Source organism: Maniola jurtina, chromosome 25, assembly GCF_905333055.1.
Source record: "Maniola jurtina chromosome 25, ilManJurt1.1, whole genome shotgun sequence".
In the NCBI taxonomy this organism is placed as follows: domain Eukaryota; kingdom Metazoa; phylum Arthropoda; class Insecta; order Lepidoptera; family Nymphalidae; genus Maniola; species Maniola jurtina.
This window is the reverse complement of record NC_060053.1, coordinates 8,537,406-8,556,054: the sequence shown is the minus strand read 5'-3', so window position 1 is coordinate 8,556,054 and position 18,649 is coordinate 8,537,406. Positions and strand designations below refer to the sequence as shown.

Sequence of the window (18,649 nt, the reverse complement as noted above, 5' to 3'; positions counted from 1 at the left end):
AAACAAATATACTATAAGTAAGAACTAAATTGCAGTAAATCTTATTTCAGATATAAGTTAACAAGAAAGTAAAGGAATAGTTGCGCGAATACTTTAAGCTCATACTGTTGTAATTGTAAGACCTGCTTTGCGCACTTTTATTTATTTCATTTTATTTCGTTATATTAAGTACGTAACAACAAAAAGTTATCTACCTAATCAAAATCAAGTCAAATTTGACACAAAAATACGTACAGCGAGTAGTTGCGGTTTAAATGACGGCGAAACTGAGCCCATGTTCCACTGAGTCGGAATAATTCATAATCTATACCTACTAAAATTATAAATAAAAAGTGTGTCTGTCTGTCTGCTCGCTCTTGATGCTTTATTGCTTTTATACATGGCATAATATTGTATATCAAATCTTTGAAAAGAGCAACCGCCGAGTTTCTTGCTGGTTCTTCTCGGTAGGAAAGGCATTCCGAACCAGTGGTAGATGCTTTTGACGATTCAAAAGAACTTGTAAAAGTCTAATTGAATAAAAATATTTTGAATTTGAATTTGATGGCCCAACTGTTTAACCGATTTTAATGAAATTGCCATCTTACATCCCGGGGATGGACGTAGACTACTTCTTATCCCGAGACATCAAAGAGTTCCCCCGTTTAATAAAAATCCAAATTCACGCAGACGAAGTCGCGGGCATCACCTAGTTTCTATATGTATAATATGAGCCGAGCATCAATATAAATACTGTACCATTAAACGTTCATAAAACATGGCTTATAAAATCTGTGCTCCCTGGAGACAAAAGATATAAAACGCACGAGAGTAGAAGAGATAGTTGTACGAATGTTACCCAAATTACGACCTAAGTAAGTCTAAGTGTTCACTTTAGGCGCGTATGTAACTTATCTACATGTTTTAGATATGTATACAATACATACATGTAGTATTATTGAGTGCCATACGATCCATTTCATTTAAATAAAAATTAAGCTCTTATATATTCCATGACACTATTTACATGCAGGTAAAATCAACAAACAGTAAATCAACTTTTACATAATCAGCAATTTATTTTAAAACATTAATGGCCGAATTGTCAATCGTCAAATGACTTTCATCTAAGGAATTTTGACGTTTTAATAGATTTTTATAGAAAATATTATGTGAAAACCTCAAATTTATTCATCAGACAAGTTATTTGACGATTAAAAATCAGGCCTACATCAAAGCATTCATACAATTATACAGTGAACGACAAAGCGTACAAATATTCCATACACTCCATTATAAATTATAACGTAATGAATTCTGTACCGTAGCAGGCAGTGCATGTGCACTCGGCCGCGGCGGACGGTGCACAGGTCGCAGCGAAATGGCAACTCTCTGTGGCTAGTGCCATTTCGCGGCGACATATGTATACTCTACCGCAGGCGTCTTCAATGCGATTGTAGCTTCGTAACTGTCACTTCGAGTCGACCAATGACGTCACACCACGCACTGTACGAACCAATCATGAGCCTTTTATGATTTACGCTAATTGGTTGAAGTCACGTATGTAACAAACATGAGTTTATGACCAATACTTTTGAATAACAATTACTATTAGAAACGCGGTTTTCATGCGTTGTCGCCCGCTGTATATACGACAACACTCACATTCTGCACTAAGGGTAATTTCCATAGACTCAATGCAATAGCAACTCGGCGCTACCACAGAAAAACAAATAATTTAAACAGGCGTTAAACGCGTGTCGTATATTTTAAACCTGACCGATTTTCCTTCGATCAATTTGATTGCTTATTTTTTTGTGGTAAGAGCGTTCGTATCCGAGTGTAAGGTTGAAATCTATAGAACGCACTTTGACTTTGCTCAGACTGAAAACACTGTTAAAACGAGACAGCGTTACACCGCTGGCATAAATCTGTCTCGTTTTAACTGAAACTTAAGCCTAAACAACGTCAAAGTGCGCTCTATACATTTCAAGCTAAGGTATGAGGGCTCTTTGCCTCATACGAATCCCTCTGTGGTCAACTAACGGCCGATAATAATAACCAATCTCATCTATAATCTCTTATTCAGCAACGTTAGTTGTCAAAAAATTGTATGCATTAACATCGCTACCGCGAGACTACGGATGGATTAATTCCGGTCATCGGTCACACGTGCTTATTTCAGCAACAACGAATGCCATCAACCTGGTTAGTCTCACTAGTAGTGACGGACGCTTTGCAGGTGGAAGGTTGCTCGCACCGGTGGCAACGGTCTGGCGGCGCAGCTCTAGAGCGCCATCTTGCGGCCCTCGATGGAGATGTCGACGGCGCGGCGCGTGCTGCCCTTCATGCGCTTCTGGTCGAGGAACTTCTTCATCTGCTTCTCGTAGCGAGTCATCTTCTTTTTGCTCATCTGTGGCGGAAAGCGTTTACTTAGTTCACCACGATACAGTCTCCAAGCGATCAGTAACGATATAACTTGGAACGTTACTTGTATATCGTTATCAGTCAGCCGTACCGATATTTGTTTATGTGTTCATAATGTTCACTGCCCTTACAAGGGTACTAAGCTAACTTATACCTACAAACTTATTTATTAAACTGCTACTTAACAGGCTCTATCTTATATTATGTATAACAAATAATCCACATAAAACAAGAAACCTTTTCTGTATTCGCCCATCACATTTTAATAATATAATTAAAAAGTAGTGGTGTATAAGATAGGCATTTAGTAATAAATAACAATAACATGCTTCCAGTACGACGTACTTACTACGTAGTAACGCGTTATAACATATGATAATATCGGTATACGTAATAACGTACTACCGATTATTATCGTTAAATATAACGGTATACAAGAAACGTTCTAAACTAAATCATTACACGCTTTAATTATATTATAGTCGAGGAACGTGCTCGGTGGTTTACTCGGTGGTATATTCAAGAATAATTCAAAAATAAGTACTAATTCTTTAAAGTGTACGTTTTTCTACATAATTTGAAAAACTTAATAAAACTTGTAACTATAAACTTTGGAACGTTATTTTATCCCGTTATCGGCGAGTGTGGCGCGGTACTCACGCGCGACATGTCCAGCTCGCAGGTGGACTTGGGGCGCACCACGTAGTCCTTGTTGGAGGGCGCCGGCACGCGCGCGCGCGACACCCAGCCCTTCTCGCCCGGCCGCAGCGAGCTGACACACAGACACACACACACGTTAACATCTCTATTTATACATGTAAAAATACTTATCCTGATTGCCCGATTGATAGATAGAAGCAACAAAACTTAGAATATGTTCACAATGTTTGGATATTCCTTAAAAAGGCTCACCGCTCGGGCTCGTCGGTGCGCGCGCGCTTGGCGGAGGGGCCGGGCTCCTCGCGCTTGTGGCCCGCCATGGCCGCGTCGCGCGCTTGCCGCTCCTCGCGCGTCATCGCTGCAACAACGCGCACAGTACACGCAACAGTCGACACACACAACTTAGCGTACAACTGTATGGAGTGACTGGTTACCCTTGAAATCGGTGGAGAGGTTGAAGATGGGCCGCGCCCACTCGGAGATGAGGCGGCCGGCGCGCTCGCGGTTGGCCTTGGTCTCCTTGGGGTGCTTGTACAGGTACATCACCGCCTTGCCGATGCCGGACTGCTTCAGCAGCGACTTGTCGATCGACGGGAACTGCAACACGCGCATCTTCACTACGGCATCTTATATGTGCGAAACTGTATTTTTTTGTCAGTTTATCGCCGCAACTGAATATACTGTGAGTGACGGATCGACTGATATTTTTGGATTACAAAGTTAAAGACTTGGAAATTAACACGGGCTACTGTTTTTACTGTCGGTAAAAGGGTTGGATGAATAGAAGAGTACAGTCGACCTAAATACGAATATTGAGAAGGATATGTGGTGTGACCAGAATGGATAAGATAAGGAAGTAATATACAAGGGGAAATGTGAAAGTAGTACCAGTGAAGTAACAGAAAGGTGAGGGTTTACAGGCCGGCATGTAATGCGGAGGGATGTAAAATATACATGTGAAAGGATTTTTTTTTAAATTCCGTTACAAGTTAGCCCTTGATTGCAATCTCACCTGATGGTGAAAGAGACCAACGAAAACATGGATGGATTGTGTGAAGAGTATATGCGTGTAAAAGGGGAAAGATAAGGCGTTAACGGATGACGTATGTGGGGTAAAGAACAAGACATGTCGTGCCAAGCTCACATAGCGCGGGATAAGGACAGCAAGTACTCACGTCCTGCAGCAGCTTGAGCACGCTCTCTCGGATGAGCAGGCAAGGCAGCGCGCGGTTGGGCATGGGCGCGAGCCAGTCGCACAGCACGTTGAGCACGTTGTGCTCGAGGAACGCGAGCTGCAGGTCCTTCTTGATGAGCTGCGACATGGCGCGCTTCAGCATCGACACCTGCCACACACAAACATCGCTGTTGTGAATTTACTTGCGAATGTTCCAAACAATTGAGTTTAACCCGACATTTGGCAGCACGGAAAGATTTCAATCCTAAACATAACTACACACAAATTGTGATTTACGCTTTGTTTTGTCGCATATTTTATTTAAATTTAGGCAAAAATGATTTCCTGCTCACTGAGTCAAATAGTTTGCGAAACTTTTTACTAATTACATTTACCAACTGTTTAAACAATTCATCTGGAATAAGTATCGGAGTGATTGGCTGTGTTTGTAGCAGCATTTAGACGGTTTGTATCTCTAAGCGGCCACTGTATTCACATCTACTATGATTGTGCGTCTGCTTTGGCCGAGTGCAAAAGAATTATCAAATAATGTTTGAAATCAGCAGATCTCAAAAAACGAAATGAACACATACACGATGGTACTAAATGGGACTGTATCTTTTCTGGCGCCCCACACTTCGGTGGATTGTGGGAAGCAGGGAACAAAACGATATCTCCATAATAATATAATAAAACATCTATTCTACAGACTCAGGAACAGTAACCGTTACAAAATATTCCGTTAACTTACAAAAAAAATTGTTATGTTAATTATAAAAATTACGATACCCATTCATTAACGTTATCTAGATATTGTTATTGATACCGGTACAAGTAACGATACTTATATCGGTCATTATACACCTATCTCTATCAACGAAGCCGTGCACAAAATAGTATCTTCACTCGACGCGAATTTACTCTTAAATAACGATAATAATTCAAAATTATTTATTCGGACAACAAGATAGATCTAGTGTTAGTAACAATAAATACCTAATAACATCGGTATACCGTTACTATGTATTACCTTTTAAACGTAAAAATAATTAATTTAGCAAATATTTTGGTACTTTTGACATTAAAAGTATAATTTCGGCAACTGTCCCCGGTGCGCAGGCGCGACGGAGCGTGGAAGGAGCACCGGAAGGGAGGATGTGATACATCGTAGGAAAGACGGAAGACATTTGATGGGTACCTTGCGCACTGCGGGCTGGTTGCGGCGATTGAGGTCGCGGTCGTCGTCGGCCGCCTGGCGCATCTGCTGCAGCAGCTGCGCGATGAGGTCGTCGTTGTCGTTGATGATGTCGATGTCGCGCCGGCGCCGCCGCCCGCGCCGCTCGTCGCGCTTGCGCGCCAACATCACCTCGAAGTCCGACATGCCGCCCATCGCCTCCGCGCTAACACACACAAGCGCCTCGGACTACAGCACGCGCGATACGATTTTTAACGTATCCAGATATTTTTATAACGTTACCTCTTAGTCGATATTTTTGTAACGTTACCTCTAACTTGTTGTTTTTGTAACGTTACTACTTAGTCCATAACTGTATAATGTTACTACTAGTTTGATGTTTTTGCAACGTTACTTTTAACGATATTTTTATAGTTACTAAATAATGCCCGTGACTTCATATGTGTGGATTTAATTTTTTTTAATCCCGTAAAGCTCTTTGATTTTTTCAGGGCAAAAAGTAGCCTATGGCCGACAGACGGCAAGCTTTTTCTGTACCTATCAATTAACCTAGATAAAAACACTTTTGCATAACAGTATAGATAAACGTGCACAATTTGCCAACTTCACACTACTCACACTTCATATTATAAAGGCGAAAGTCTGTGTACTATGTGTATGTTTGTTAGTCTCTCACGCAAAACTACTGAACGGATTTGGCTAAAATTTGGAATGGAGATAGATAAAATCCTGAATTAGCACATAGGTTACTTTTTATCATTGCATATCATTACATAGGTTACTTCTGGCTTCACGGAAGACCAGCGCTGTGCCTGCGTTCCCGACACAGGCGCAGCAAATGCTGAGTGGAGTCCACTTTGGCACCACACACCACGCGTCCCATTTCATATTTTATTTATTTTAAGTTATATTTTTGTTGGTACCAAATAAACAGTTTTTCTTTCTTTCTTTCTTATCCAGGAGATCAAAGAGTTCCACGGGATTTAAAGAAAACTAAATCCACGCAGACGAAGTCGCGGCCACCATCTAGCACCTTCAATCTACGCTTCATTTAAAAAAAAGATTCCAACGAATTAAGAAACTCCTCCTTTTTGCAGTCGGTTTAAACATAAAATGATGAGGATAAGTCAGCGACACATACGTCTTGGAATCGGGCGCGATGTCGTCGTCCGAGGAGTCGTCGTCGACGGCGGTGGTGGGCGGCGCCGCGGCCGGCCCCTCCCCCGCCGCGCCCTCCGCCTCGCCCGCGCGCGCCTCCTCCTCGCCGCCCTCGTCGTCCGACGCCAGCCGCACCGCGCGCCGCTTCTTGCCGTCTGCACATTAGCAGTAACTACATCTGTGCTTCTCTAGCGGGCCGATTCCTTCACTTAGTGAATGATGGCCACCGAGTTCATTGGACATTTATTTTTATAAAAGGTTTTCAATGATTATTATTTGAATATCACTTTAACTGGCCACACAGGACTGTACCTAGTCCCTGTGTCTAGTTTGAAGTGGACTTTAAGTAGTGTCCAGTAAACCTATTTACCTGGGTAAATAATAATCAAATCTACCAAAATATCATATTCATTACATGTATGTATTGTTTCATGATCAAGATGATCGATTGGTTTAAAAATTTTGTACAATTGAATGAGTAACTGATTCTGATCACAACTAAATTTTAGAATACTCACATCTTTTTCTAATTAATGTAATAAGAAAAGGACAAACTTATTTTAATTAAAACTGTCAAACCTCATGACTTTTTTTTTTTTTTTCTTTAAATCTGGCTTTACTCTGATTAGCCAATGTCAAGTTTGTGATATTTTCAAGTTATTGAATTTATACAAGTATGGACTCCGTCTGCGCCGGCGCCCGCCGACATACGCGCGGCGCCCCTTTAGAGCGCTTCCCAGTCAGTTCCACCACCAAAAAACACCAACTAACACAAAAACCAGCCACTCTTAACAATAAAAAACACTCCAAACAAGCACAGCACGCGCGCCAGCAAACGCCATCGCAGACGAAGTCCACCTAATCCCTCATGACTTTATGTACCAGTCTTACGCATAGAGTAGGTATTCATAGAGTAGCATTAAAATTTAGTGTTTATTTTTAAAATCATTTTCTGTCCTTTTTTAAAAATATTGAAAAGAAAAAGATGGAGATAGTCTAAATTTAGTTTAGAGAAAGACATCAGAATGGACGCCAATGTCCGTCTTATTGAGCAACGCATCGGGCAGTGGGAAGAGCACCGCGATACGCACCTCTCCGCGCCGGCGAGCCCGAGCGCGAGCGAGAGCGGGAACGCGAGCGAGATCTGAAACGTGACGACAACATTCATGTAAAACAACTCACTTGAAACGTTTTCACAAATCCCGATTGCGGTTTGCACGGCGACCATTCACCTTGCACATTAAAGCGCATCATTTCCATTTTGACTTTTTTAAGAATTTGGAAATACATATACCCAGTGACACTCGCGCCATCCGAACGGACATATTATTCGCCATGGGTGGAGATGGCAATTTTATGCAACACTAAAACACAGGTCAAACACAAACACTTTTTTGGTTCGCTAAAAATGTGTGAAGCCTCACCTCGATCTCGACTTAGCAGATCCTGAGCGCGATCGCGATCGCGATTTGGATCTCGATCGCGACTTGGAGCGCGATCGCGATCGGGAGCCGGAGCGCGAGCGAGATCTCGACCTGGAGCGGGATCTGGAGCGCGATTTGGACCTCGAGCGGGATCTGGAGCGAGACTTGGATCTCGAGCGGGATCTGGATCGCGAGCGACTCGCTCGGTCTCCCGCTGCAACATAAACGCTCATGTCCAATAGGGTGATGACACTTACTAGTCAAATCACAACGCTCGCTTAGTAAGGGAGCTTGTGTGAAACTAATTCAATATTTTTGGGTCAACACAATAAATATTAAAATTTCAACTTTGTAGCTCATTTAGTCTACAAGCTAGAAACCTTTGACGCGCAGACAGCCAGACAGCAGAGTGACAGAGTGAGAGCAGAGTGATTAATAGGGCTCCGTTTGTACCATTTGGGTACAGAGCCTTAAAAATGTAACATATTATAACAATAGTTAGCAGTAAATGTATTTGAAATAGGTAGTTACCGGGAGACTTGGCTTTGGTCGGGGACCGCGAGCGGCTGGCGCGCGAGCCTGCCAACAAGAGTGAGTGTTCCATTGGTTAATCCCAGAGAAAAGAAACCCTCATGGATCACTTGGCTATCTATTAACACCCGTCAAGGAAATCAAAACCTACAGGGTACTTCCGGAAGTTACCTATAGCTTTTGATTCAGGTAGGAAAGTTGTCCTATAGCACAAGCAAAGGGAAAATCCCAAGACTTTTTTAACCTCAAAGTTAAATCACAAGAATGTTATTTCTTGTACGATGGTATGGAACCCTTCCTGTACGAGTCCAACTCACACTTGGTCGTATTTTTAAAAATCTCACGGGAACTTAATAATTTATTAAAATAAAAAATGCCTAGCCCTCGGGATGCAAGCTATCTCTGCACTCGTCACTCACCGGGCGAGCGCGGCTTGTCTGCGTCCTCTCCGTCGACGTCCATCTTCTCCACAGATTTGCTTCTCGCTCGCTCGTCGGGCGACTTGCTCTTCGACTTCCTGGGCGAGCCTGGCTTGGCGGCGACCGCGGTCGGGTCAGAGTTTCGCGTCGCGGTCGGTTCGGGCGAGCCGCTGCGGGATCTCGAGTTCCGCGGGGAGGCGGTGGTGGAGGGGGGTTTCCGCGGGGAGCCACTTCTGGATTTTGTCGGAGATCCGCTTTTGGAGCGCGACCTCTTCGGCGACCGGCTGCGCGATCGACTTCTCGATCTGGATCGCGACTTGGCCGGGGAGCCGCTTCGCGAGTGGGACTCGGCGCTGCCGGAGCGCACGCCGGACGCCACCGACCCGCTCCTGGATCTCGCCTTCGACGCGGCCGAGCCGCTTCTAGACCTCGATTTCCTTGGCGACCCACTTTTAGATTTAGATTTGCTCGGAGACCCGCTTTTTGATTTGGATTTTCTTGGAGAACCGCTCCTAGATTTTCTCGATGACCGACTTCCGGATCTAGATTTTCTCGGCGAGCCGCTTCCAGACCTAGATTTACGTGAACCACTTCGGGATCTATGAGATTTGGCGGATCCGCTTCGAGATCTCGTAGATTTGGCGGAACCACTTCGAGATCTCGCAGATTTAGCGGATCCACTTCGAGATCTTGCAGATTTAGCGGATCCACTTCGAGATCTTGCAGATTTAGCGGATCCACTCCGAGATCTCGCCGATTTAGCGGATCCGCTTCGAGATCTCGCGGATTTAGCGGAGCCACTCCTAGAGCGAGGGAATTTGGGTGAGCGACTCGTCGACTTGGCGGAGCGGGAGCGCGAGGAGGCGCGCGAGCCGCTGCGGGAGCGCGAGGAGGACTTGGACGCGCTGCGAGACCTGGAGCCGGACTTGGAGCGAACCGACCCGTCGTGGGACATTTTGGAATCTGATTCTACCTATATGAGAAATAAATATTATGGTTAAGAAGTTCTAAATTGCTACACATAATAATATTGAAGTAAGTATAAAGTGAACTTACAGATCTGCTGCGTGAGCGTGACCTCCTGCCATCTGATACAAACAAGTTCATTCCTGTTAGTTATTTTTATTTTATTTTACAAGGAAAACTTACAGCTAATTAAAAAGAGTAAACAAATTAAAACAGAAGAAAATTAAAGCTTATAACAATTCTTGCCATGGATAAATTTATTTACTTGTTTTTCATTTTCATGTAGCAAAATTGCAGTTACAAAGTTAGATAAGAAAACAAAAAACTGGACTGGGGAATAGAGAATAGGAAGAAGTAGTAAAGTAAAAAACAATAAGGGGAAAAACAGTGTTGTGTGGAAGATTGAGAAAAACAAGGGTGGCCATTACTGGGGAGTTTAAAGGATAACTTCTCAAGAAGGGGTGGACAATCAACTGAGTTATTTGTGATATTGATGAGATTAGATTATTTCTCCGATTGGCTAGTGGCTGTAGGCGCAACTGGATACACCTTCATTGCTCATATGAGATTTGAGTTTTTTATAATTGAGGAACTGAGTAACTTTTTGCATATTCAAGATTGCTTCTCACTAGGGCACAATAAAGAACTTTAATTGATTTAAGTTTAAGCCTGAGCCAGACTGTTTTAAACAAGCCCTCCACATCGGTCTCCAACGGCGGTTTACAACAGTGTAAACACTTGATTGCAACAAAAATTCGTTTGACCTTCAACAGCCTCTGTGGACGGACGCGCGTTGTCAACCCCATGTGGATGCCGCCATAACTGCAATCAACCAGCTGGTCAATTGCAGTAGTTTGCCAGCTAGTGTGACGATAGCAAACACTTTTCAATGACTGACATTATTTTGTTTTTGACTAAGAAGCACTGCTGCTGCAAGAATAGCAAAAATTCAGCCAATCAAAACAATTGAGTTGGCAGTAATGGAAACATCACAAGTATTATTAATAAATAACTGTAACCAAACTCATATCCTTCAACATTTAAACCAATTGTGAGAGTGTTGGTCAATCAGAGCCCAGAGGTGATTTCATATATCACAATGTAGATATTGTAATGCCTATTAATGATAGCTTGGGTGGTGCATAATTTTTGTGAATATTAAGTAATTTTTATTTGTGATAGGTTAAACAAGGAAACAGTTTATTCTGTTATGCATATAAATGGTAATTTTGTGCTGTTTAATGAAGAAAAATACAACCAAAGTGTTACTAATTCTGTATATTAAGCTAGCACTGACGAACTTCTGTATCTCCATTCTTTACACATGAGTGTACAAAAACAGTTTGAGGTTACCTTCTTATCAAGGTCATTAAACTTTACTTTCTATACAATTTTTATAGTGCAAAACAATACACAGACACTGTGGGACGCTTCTAATAGACTTATAGAATTATACACTTTAAACATTGTATTTTATTTTAATTCGGCGCTTGAACATTATTGATTCGTGTCAGTTGTCGAGTTGTAAGAGCCGAGCAGCTGAGCATGGAGCGACGAAACATCGGCTAAAATGTAATTTAACTATTGAAACTATCCGCTTCTTAAGCAAAAAGGAGCTTGTAAGATATTAAATAAAAAAACAAATTTACCTGTATCGACATCCATCTTTCTCTAGTATTGCGAGTTATATATCTGATGTAGCAATGCTTTATAATTTATTACTTATGCACTGATTTAACCAAACCATTGATGGACACACATTAGGCCGAAACTATTGAGCCAATGATATATTATCGAAAATTAAAACCACGAAGCCCGAAGTTTCATCCACAAAAATCAAATGATCAAAATATAATACACAGACCACGAATCCGGAGATATAATAAGAGGCCATAGATAATACGCATTAATTTTTTTTTTCTCTCGTCTGGCTTTACACTGATTAGCCAATGTCAAGTTTGTAGTTATTTACAAGTTAGGGAAACTATAGTAACTATGTATAAGTATGGACTTCGTCTGTACCGGCGCCCACCGACATACACGCGGCGCCCCTTTAGAGTGCTTCCCAGTCAGTTCCACCACCAATACACCAGCAGAATACAAAAACCGGCCACTTATAATAAAAAAAACACTCCAAAAAGTCACAACACGCGCGCCAGCAAACGCCACCACAGACGAAGTCCCATTAATATTATAAAGATGGAACTTGGCATTCGGAGCAAAAAAATCCTAGAGTTACGTCAAAAAATTGTATTTTTTTAATCTGTGGATTAAAAAAAGATCTGTCCACTAATCTGTGGATTAGTCAAGGTCATGGGTTCTCAAAAAATTGTCAAATGCATTTATATGTTTGTTGTTGTTGTTGTTTGTTTTTGTGGCTTTTTGTTGTGCCACACAGCACAATTTACTTCGCCAAAGACGCGTTGTTTGGAGAAAACACAAAGGAGGTTGACCACTTTTTTTATTTATTTATAATGAAGTCTTTTCTGGGCAATCTCGGTCCGATTTTGGTAGTTTGAACATGATTTGAACCACAGACAACGAATCCGGAGATTTGAACTTTGAAGCACTAAAATGTAGGTAGGTACCATCGATGGTAGGTACCTACTGAAAGGTACCTACTGAAAGCTTTTTTTTTCTCTCTCGTCTGACACTCAGATTAGCCAATAATAATAATAATAATCTATTTTGTAACCGGGCGTGAGAGTGAGTTATATACATAATAATAATAATAATAATCCTTTTATTTAAAGCAACTATGGCTCAATTTGTTAGTATACAGACACTCATCAAGCCAATGTCAAGTAGTTATATAGTTAGTTATTTTCAAGTTAGTGAAACTATATAAGTATGGACTTCGTCTGCGCCGCGCCCCTTTAGAGCGCTTCCCATTCAATTCCACCACCAAAAAACACCAACTTAACACAAAAACCGGCCACTCTTAACAAAAAAAAAAACACTCCAAATAAGCATAGCACGCGCGCCAGCAAACGCCAACACAGACGAAGTCCCTACTGAAAGCTGAGAACTTGTAAAGAACTAGGTACAAACCTGAAATTGGCTAATCTGTGTAAAGCCAGAGCTGAATATTAGTGCATTCTGCTGGTCTGGCACTACAAAAATCCATCAAACAAGAAAAGAAGAAGAAGAATATCCTCTCAACAAGTTACACACAAAAATAAGTAGGTAGAAGAATTATTTATTATTATATGGTACATCCATGGTTACACGCTCTCTCTTCTATAATATTAATTAATCAAGGGTTTGACACGTTTTCAAAGTTACCCGGTGACAGCTACAATGTCACGATCGTAATCGATGCATGTGCTGTCGTTACGCGGCTCTGGGTCATAGAGTACTAGAGTAGGATTATATTTGGTCTGGGTCAGAGTAAATGATCTGGGTACTTAAAATGTCAAAATGGTCAAAAGTCAAAACTGAAAACAATAATAATAATATAGTTACTTTTATCGTAACAAAACATTATGTTTTATTTTATTACAAATATTCTCTTATTATAGACCTTTGTGGTAATTGCAATAATGGAAGAGGACAACAAATTGCCACTAAAACGTGTCGAGTTATCGTTGACGAAGTTCAACGAAGTGGCGATTCCACATCACTTGGACTTGCTCCGACAACACAAAGCCAACATTATAAAGGTAATGCAATTTCTATGATTTTTATCAATTGCGAAACATTAGGAAAGGAAAATTCTTAATAATAGAATGCCAGTGCGTAGGTAATAATGACGGCTTTGACGTCACGAAGGTCTATTAATAATGTTTTTGGACAAGGTTAAGCTATAAATCTTTTCTACATAGTATTTTATTTCTTTGTTATGCCAGACTTAGACCGATAGTTCCGATATATCGACCGTTGCTGTTGTAGTATTTTCACTCGCCACTCAATATACTATACCTGTTACAGGTGCTTATTAATAGCATGAATTTTATGATATCCAATATAGTATTTCCAACATATTAAATATTTTTTTTAAATTATTTTAAAACAAAAACATTTTTTATTAATTAAATGTTACTCTTTGCTGCAATTCTATTGCTGAGGGCAAATTGTTCTGCTGCTGGAAAGCAACCAAACTAACTTTCACACTGTAGTAGTATAGTACTTTTTTTCTAAAATCCTTTTTTGTAAAGAAGTGTAAGATTGTGTAATAAAAACCTATTCATAATAATCGTAATTGCCTGTGAAAAAATGCTTTGCTTTTTGCTTCCTTGTTTCTAATCTGAACCGCAAGGATATGGAATGCCCTTCCAGCATAAGTTTTCCCTTCCACTTTTAATATGGGCACCTTCAAGTCAAGAGTGAATGGGCCTCTTCTAGGCAAGCGCGCTCCATCTTAGGCTGCATCATCACTTGCTGCTAGCAGGTCTGATTGCAGCCAAGCGCTAGTCTATCAATTACAAAAAAAAAGTGAATGGTGAATTCAACCAATCAAGGGCAGAAATTGCTGGCGATGAATATGTTTTACTAGCATAATGGAAGGGCTGGTCTGCTAAATATTTGTCCACCTGGCAACTGTACTGGTGTCTGCAGTATGAGGAGCTGGGGCAGTACGCGCGCGTGCGCTCGGAGCAGACGCACGCGCGGCGCGTGGCGGCGCAGCTGCGCTCGCTGCTGAACGAGCTGGAGGCGCTGCGCCGGCAGGTGCGCGCCGCCGACGTGCCGCGCTTCGACCGCCTCACCGAGCGCTCCCGCGACCACACGCTGCGCGCCATCATGGACTACCTGGGTATGTCACTACGTGCACTGCCCGACATTATTTACACAATGAACTTTACAGAGACAAAATGGGTTATAAAGGAACAATAGAATATTTTACCCTTTGATGGAAAGTGTCTCATTTGTTCCGTGTTCCTAATATGGTGATGATAATAAACTACCAAAATATTCACAAAAATTTTATAAATACATAGGTGTAAAAGGCTTGCATAAAGACTGATTCCTGTACCGGCAGGTCAGTGTGGGTCGGTACCGCTCGGTGCGGGTAATGTTATCTCATCTCTGTTACCTGTCTCTTTGTGTAAGAGTTCATAAGATAATATAAGCAAGAAACCTGGTTCTACATGCTAGCACATGTTTGGTGTAAAATAGTCTACTATCATGCTATTTAATGTTTTGAACATCACATTGAAATTGCTGGACTGGAATCATTGCCAAAGTCCAAATATCAATTTATCTGTTACATATGCGTCTGATAACGGTCAGTTCCGTGTTTGTGTTGTGGTTGTAGGTGTCATAGAGCGCAGTTGTGTCGCGATGGCGCGCGACGCGCAGGCGCGGCCGCGGGGCGTGCGGGGTGAGACGCCGTGCATGTCTAACGGCTGATCTTTTGTCTCGCTCAAATCTTAACCCGTTTAATTATACTCGGCACTTGACATTTCCATTATAATATCTAAACTAAGCTTTGACAAAATTATTTTACAATAATAATAAAACTATAATTATGCAGCGTCTTTGGAGTCAACATAACCTCGTTCACAATAATATCTCAACATCATCTATGAAGTTCTGCTCAAATATTTAACCAGTGTAAATATGCATGATGGTTATGTTTGAGATTTCAATTGTCATGTCAAATAACAAAGGCTCACAAATAACGTACTTTGACATTTGCTCAGACTTAAGTTTCACTCATCTCAAGCTCTGTTGTCACGTGGTCTCAGATTCGTCGCCGATGAGCATATCGAGCGAGGGACGTGGCGCCGACGTGGCCGCGTCCACCGACTCGGTGGGGCTGGTGGCGCACTGCGCGGAGCCCGGCGCCGCTTCCGAGCAGATACAGCTGCAGGTCGACGAGAAGGTCAGTCAGTAGTACTAATACAGATTGAACCACTTCTCAATACTTAACATACTGTTTATTAACTTTTCACGTAGTTTTGACAACCCATTACGCAATGGCGCGTTACTTTTTCCCGCCTAGACCCGTCGCCGCAGACCAACTCACCCCAGCGGCATCTCCTGCGTAGAGCAGTTCACCGCAGGGGAACATAACGTTGCGTGGCGTGTCCGCAGGAGCTGGAGCTGCGGGCGCGCGAGGCGGCGCTGCGCGGCTGGGGCGAGCTGCAGGCGGAGGTGCGCGCGCTGCACGAGGCGTGGCAGCACATGCAGGCCGCCGCGCTCGCGTCGCGCGAACAGGTGCCGAGCCGAGCTTGTGTGGCTGTGCCTGCCTGTACAGTGCAGTCAGTACAGCGCAGAGCAGAACGCGGTATTCAACACTGAATGATAGCCACCAAGCTCATTTCACATTTATTTAAAAAAAAAACTGCGAAAAATACACTCAGTGAAGCGGCAACGTAAAACCGACCAATGGTAAATGATCTTGGTGGCTATCATTCAGTGTTGAACACTAAGTTAGTGAATCAGCAAGAAGTATAGATTAACGACTAACGTTCAATTGGTGCGATGTGCAGGTGAGCGCGGTCGCGCACGACGTGCAAGGCGCGGCCGACAACGTGCAGGCGGCGCGCAGCACGCTCGCCGCCGCCGAGAGGTGAGCGTTGAACTGAACATCTATAGAACGTACTTTGACTTTGCTTAGTCATAAGTTTCAGTTAAAACGAGACAGTATTATATCGCTTATCTCTCGTCTTATCAACTCGTGTCAGCAGCAAAGTAACAATGACGGTGTATTTGGTGCAGACTGAAGGCGGGCGCGTACGGCGTGTGCGGCGCGCTGGCGGGCGCGCTGCTGGCGGGGCCGGCGGGCGTGCTGCTGGGCGTCAAGGCGGGGCTGGCGGTGGGGCTGGCGGCCGGCGGGCTCGGCTACCTGGGCGGCGCGGGGCTGGCGCGCGCGCGCCGCGCCTCGCTGCCCGCCTTGCCGCCGCCCGAGGACTCGCAGGAGGACAAGAAGGATCGCTAGCGAGCGCGAGGGGACTCCACTCGTGTGACGTCATGATTGTGCTGTGATCTTTACCGTCGGACTCTCCATTGACATCGATAGGGTATTTTACCCTTTCTTGAAAAGGGTCTTAATTTTATCCTAAGGCAATAAATAATAAACTAGTTAGGTAGGTACTTACCAAAAAATAAAAATTTTATTTGATCAGTGGCACTCAATAATTGCAATAACAATGCATTTAATTTTGTATTTCAAAGTTCCCCGCGTAAACTCTAGCCCCCATTTGGTCAAATTCATGACCAGCACACAGATTGCTAAATAACAGCATTCTCTCTTAGTGGAATACACAACAACTGCACGTCCATGTGGCGTCACCTTGTCACAGTGGGACTTCATCTCGGCAGCTACAATTTCGTGAGTTTCCAATATTTGTAGAACTGATAAAAAAGTCAAATCTTTACAATGAATTATAAAATTCACACACATTTACATTTTCATTTGTCAACAAAATTAATAGCTAATTAAGTACTATCACAACAATAGTGGTGATAATCTGAATAGCCTCGCTGTATAAATTGTATATAATTGTTATTTTTATAAATTACTATATTAAGCTTGTAGGTAATAATATATTGTTTTGTAATGCTGTTTACAGATATGTAATTATATTGTAAGATTCTCTTTTGTGTTGTACGTTTTGTTTGTCCTTTAAATGTATAGATGTTGAGGATTTGTTAAGGTATAGAAAAGTTACAATATGTGTTCCTTGTTTGTCCATGGACCTTAAAAATGGGATAAATACACATGAATTATACGTGTATTGCAATATATTTTTTACTGTTGTGAATAAATGTTAAAAAATATTTATACATACATGCAAATTACAAAACCTCTCACAATAAATTAAATACCTACTTACTTAAAAACAAATTGAGGCGCTTAGATAATATTGTGGGACACCTGTTATATTGTATTTTTTATTTATAGTAGGTATGTATATCTTTTTATATCTGCTCAATACCTGTTGACAAAGTAAATAGTACCTAAATAATATTCATTTCTTCATAATACCTACATTCAATTACATAATGAGCCTAAAAAGATTTTATTGTAAAATCTTTTGTAGTTTATTGGATTACTCAATAAAGTTATAAGTTCTATTATTTTGAGTTGTAAATAGGTAGGTCTTTACAAAAGGGCTGTAAAATCTATTTAAAATTATTAAATATTTTGACCAAAATGTTGGCTTTTTATTTTAGAAACCAAGTAACCAATATTATGCAAATATGTAACTAGGTACTAAGTACAGCTGGCATAAATCTGTCTCAGTCTAAGCAAAGTCCAAGTAGGCTCTATAGATTTCAACCTAAGCCTTTGGGGCAACCAAACTGAATGATTACCTACAGTCACAGAAATTATAAGATGGGTTTACACAAGGTAAAGTTTATGACGCTGATAAATAAATGTTAAAAGATATTGTGTAAAGTTTTTTACCCAACTGTGGCAAAGCCAAAAGGAAGGGTTAGTGGTGGTCGCCAAATATGTAGGAAATAGGAATCTTATAGTAGGTGGTAAGTAACTACTTAATAATATTGTAAGACGGCACTAATGCCACTGTACCTTTGACTGAGGCGAGGTCCCAGGAGTGCTCAAGACCCAGATGCCTAAAAATCTGAAGTACCTACTTGTTCATGCGCTTGCCGACACTGGCTGGCTGGCGTTTGCTCAATTATTTAAGTGAATGCAAACGCACGATTACGATATTATTAAGTCATCAAAATAGTGAACAAGGAGAAAATTTTATTCGCTATGATTATTTTCCGCATTGAGGTTAACTCATGGTAATGTTTGACA

General features: G+C 41.8%; 2 protein-coding genes and 1 long non-coding RNA gene across 6 annotated transcripts; 1 reads left to right on the top strand and 2 right to left on the bottom strand.

Moving 5' to 3' along the window:
* Positions 1–581: 581 nt before the first annotated feature.
* LOC123878185 (IWS1-like protein) lies at positions 582–11,808 on the bottom strand. Its single transcript, XM_045925297.1, has 14 exons — positions 11,583–11,808; positions 10,024–10,055; positions 9,144–9,940; positions 8,968–9,101; positions 8,549–8,596; positions 8,018–8,231; positions 7,685–7,737; positions 6,577–6,748; positions 5,439–5,640; positions 4,242–4,409; positions 3,501–3,663; positions 3,319–3,424; positions 3,067–3,178; positions 582–2,392 (listed from the first exon to the last, which is right to left on the bottom strand). The coding sequence occupies exons 1-14, from the start codon at positions 11,596–11,598 to the stop codon at positions 2,267–2,269; spliced, it is 2,343 nt and encodes a 780-aa protein (XP_045781253.1). The 5' UTR covers positions 11,599–11,808; the 3' UTR covers positions 582–2,266.
* A 1,499-nt stretch (positions 11,809–13,307) lies between these two features.
* On the top strand, positions 13,308–16,975 carry LOC123878186 (syntaxin-17). Of its 4 annotated transcripts, none has more exons than XM_045925299.1 (7): positions 13,308–13,595; positions 14,491–14,686; positions 15,188–15,253; positions 15,621–15,757; positions 15,970–16,162; positions 16,368–16,447; positions 16,597–16,975. In XM_045925299.1, exons 1-7 carry the CDS (start codon positions 13,476–13,478, stop codon positions 16,861–16,863), a joined length of 1,059 nt encoding a protein of 352 aa, XP_045781255.1. In that variant the 5' UTR covers positions 13,308–13,475; the 3' UTR covers positions 16,864–16,975. The 4 variants fall into 4 exon arrangements, with proteins under 4 accessions (XP_045781255.1, XP_045781257.1, XP_045781256.1 ...); XM_045925301.1 differs by having other exon boundaries at positions 13,310–13,595; positions 15,970–16,092; XM_045925300.1 differs by lacking the exon at positions 15,188–15,253 and having other exon boundaries at positions 13,310–13,595.
* Positions 16,976–17,300: 325 nt separating this feature from the next.
* On the bottom strand, positions 17,301–18,631 carry LOC123878190. Its single transcript, XR_006798777.1, has 2 exons — positions 18,416–18,631; positions 17,301–17,816 (listed from the first exon to the last, which is right to left on the bottom strand). It is a non-coding gene; the product is annotated as an uncharacterized LOC123878190 (long non-coding RNA).
* Between the last annotated feature and the right edge of the window lie 18 nt (positions 18,632–18,649).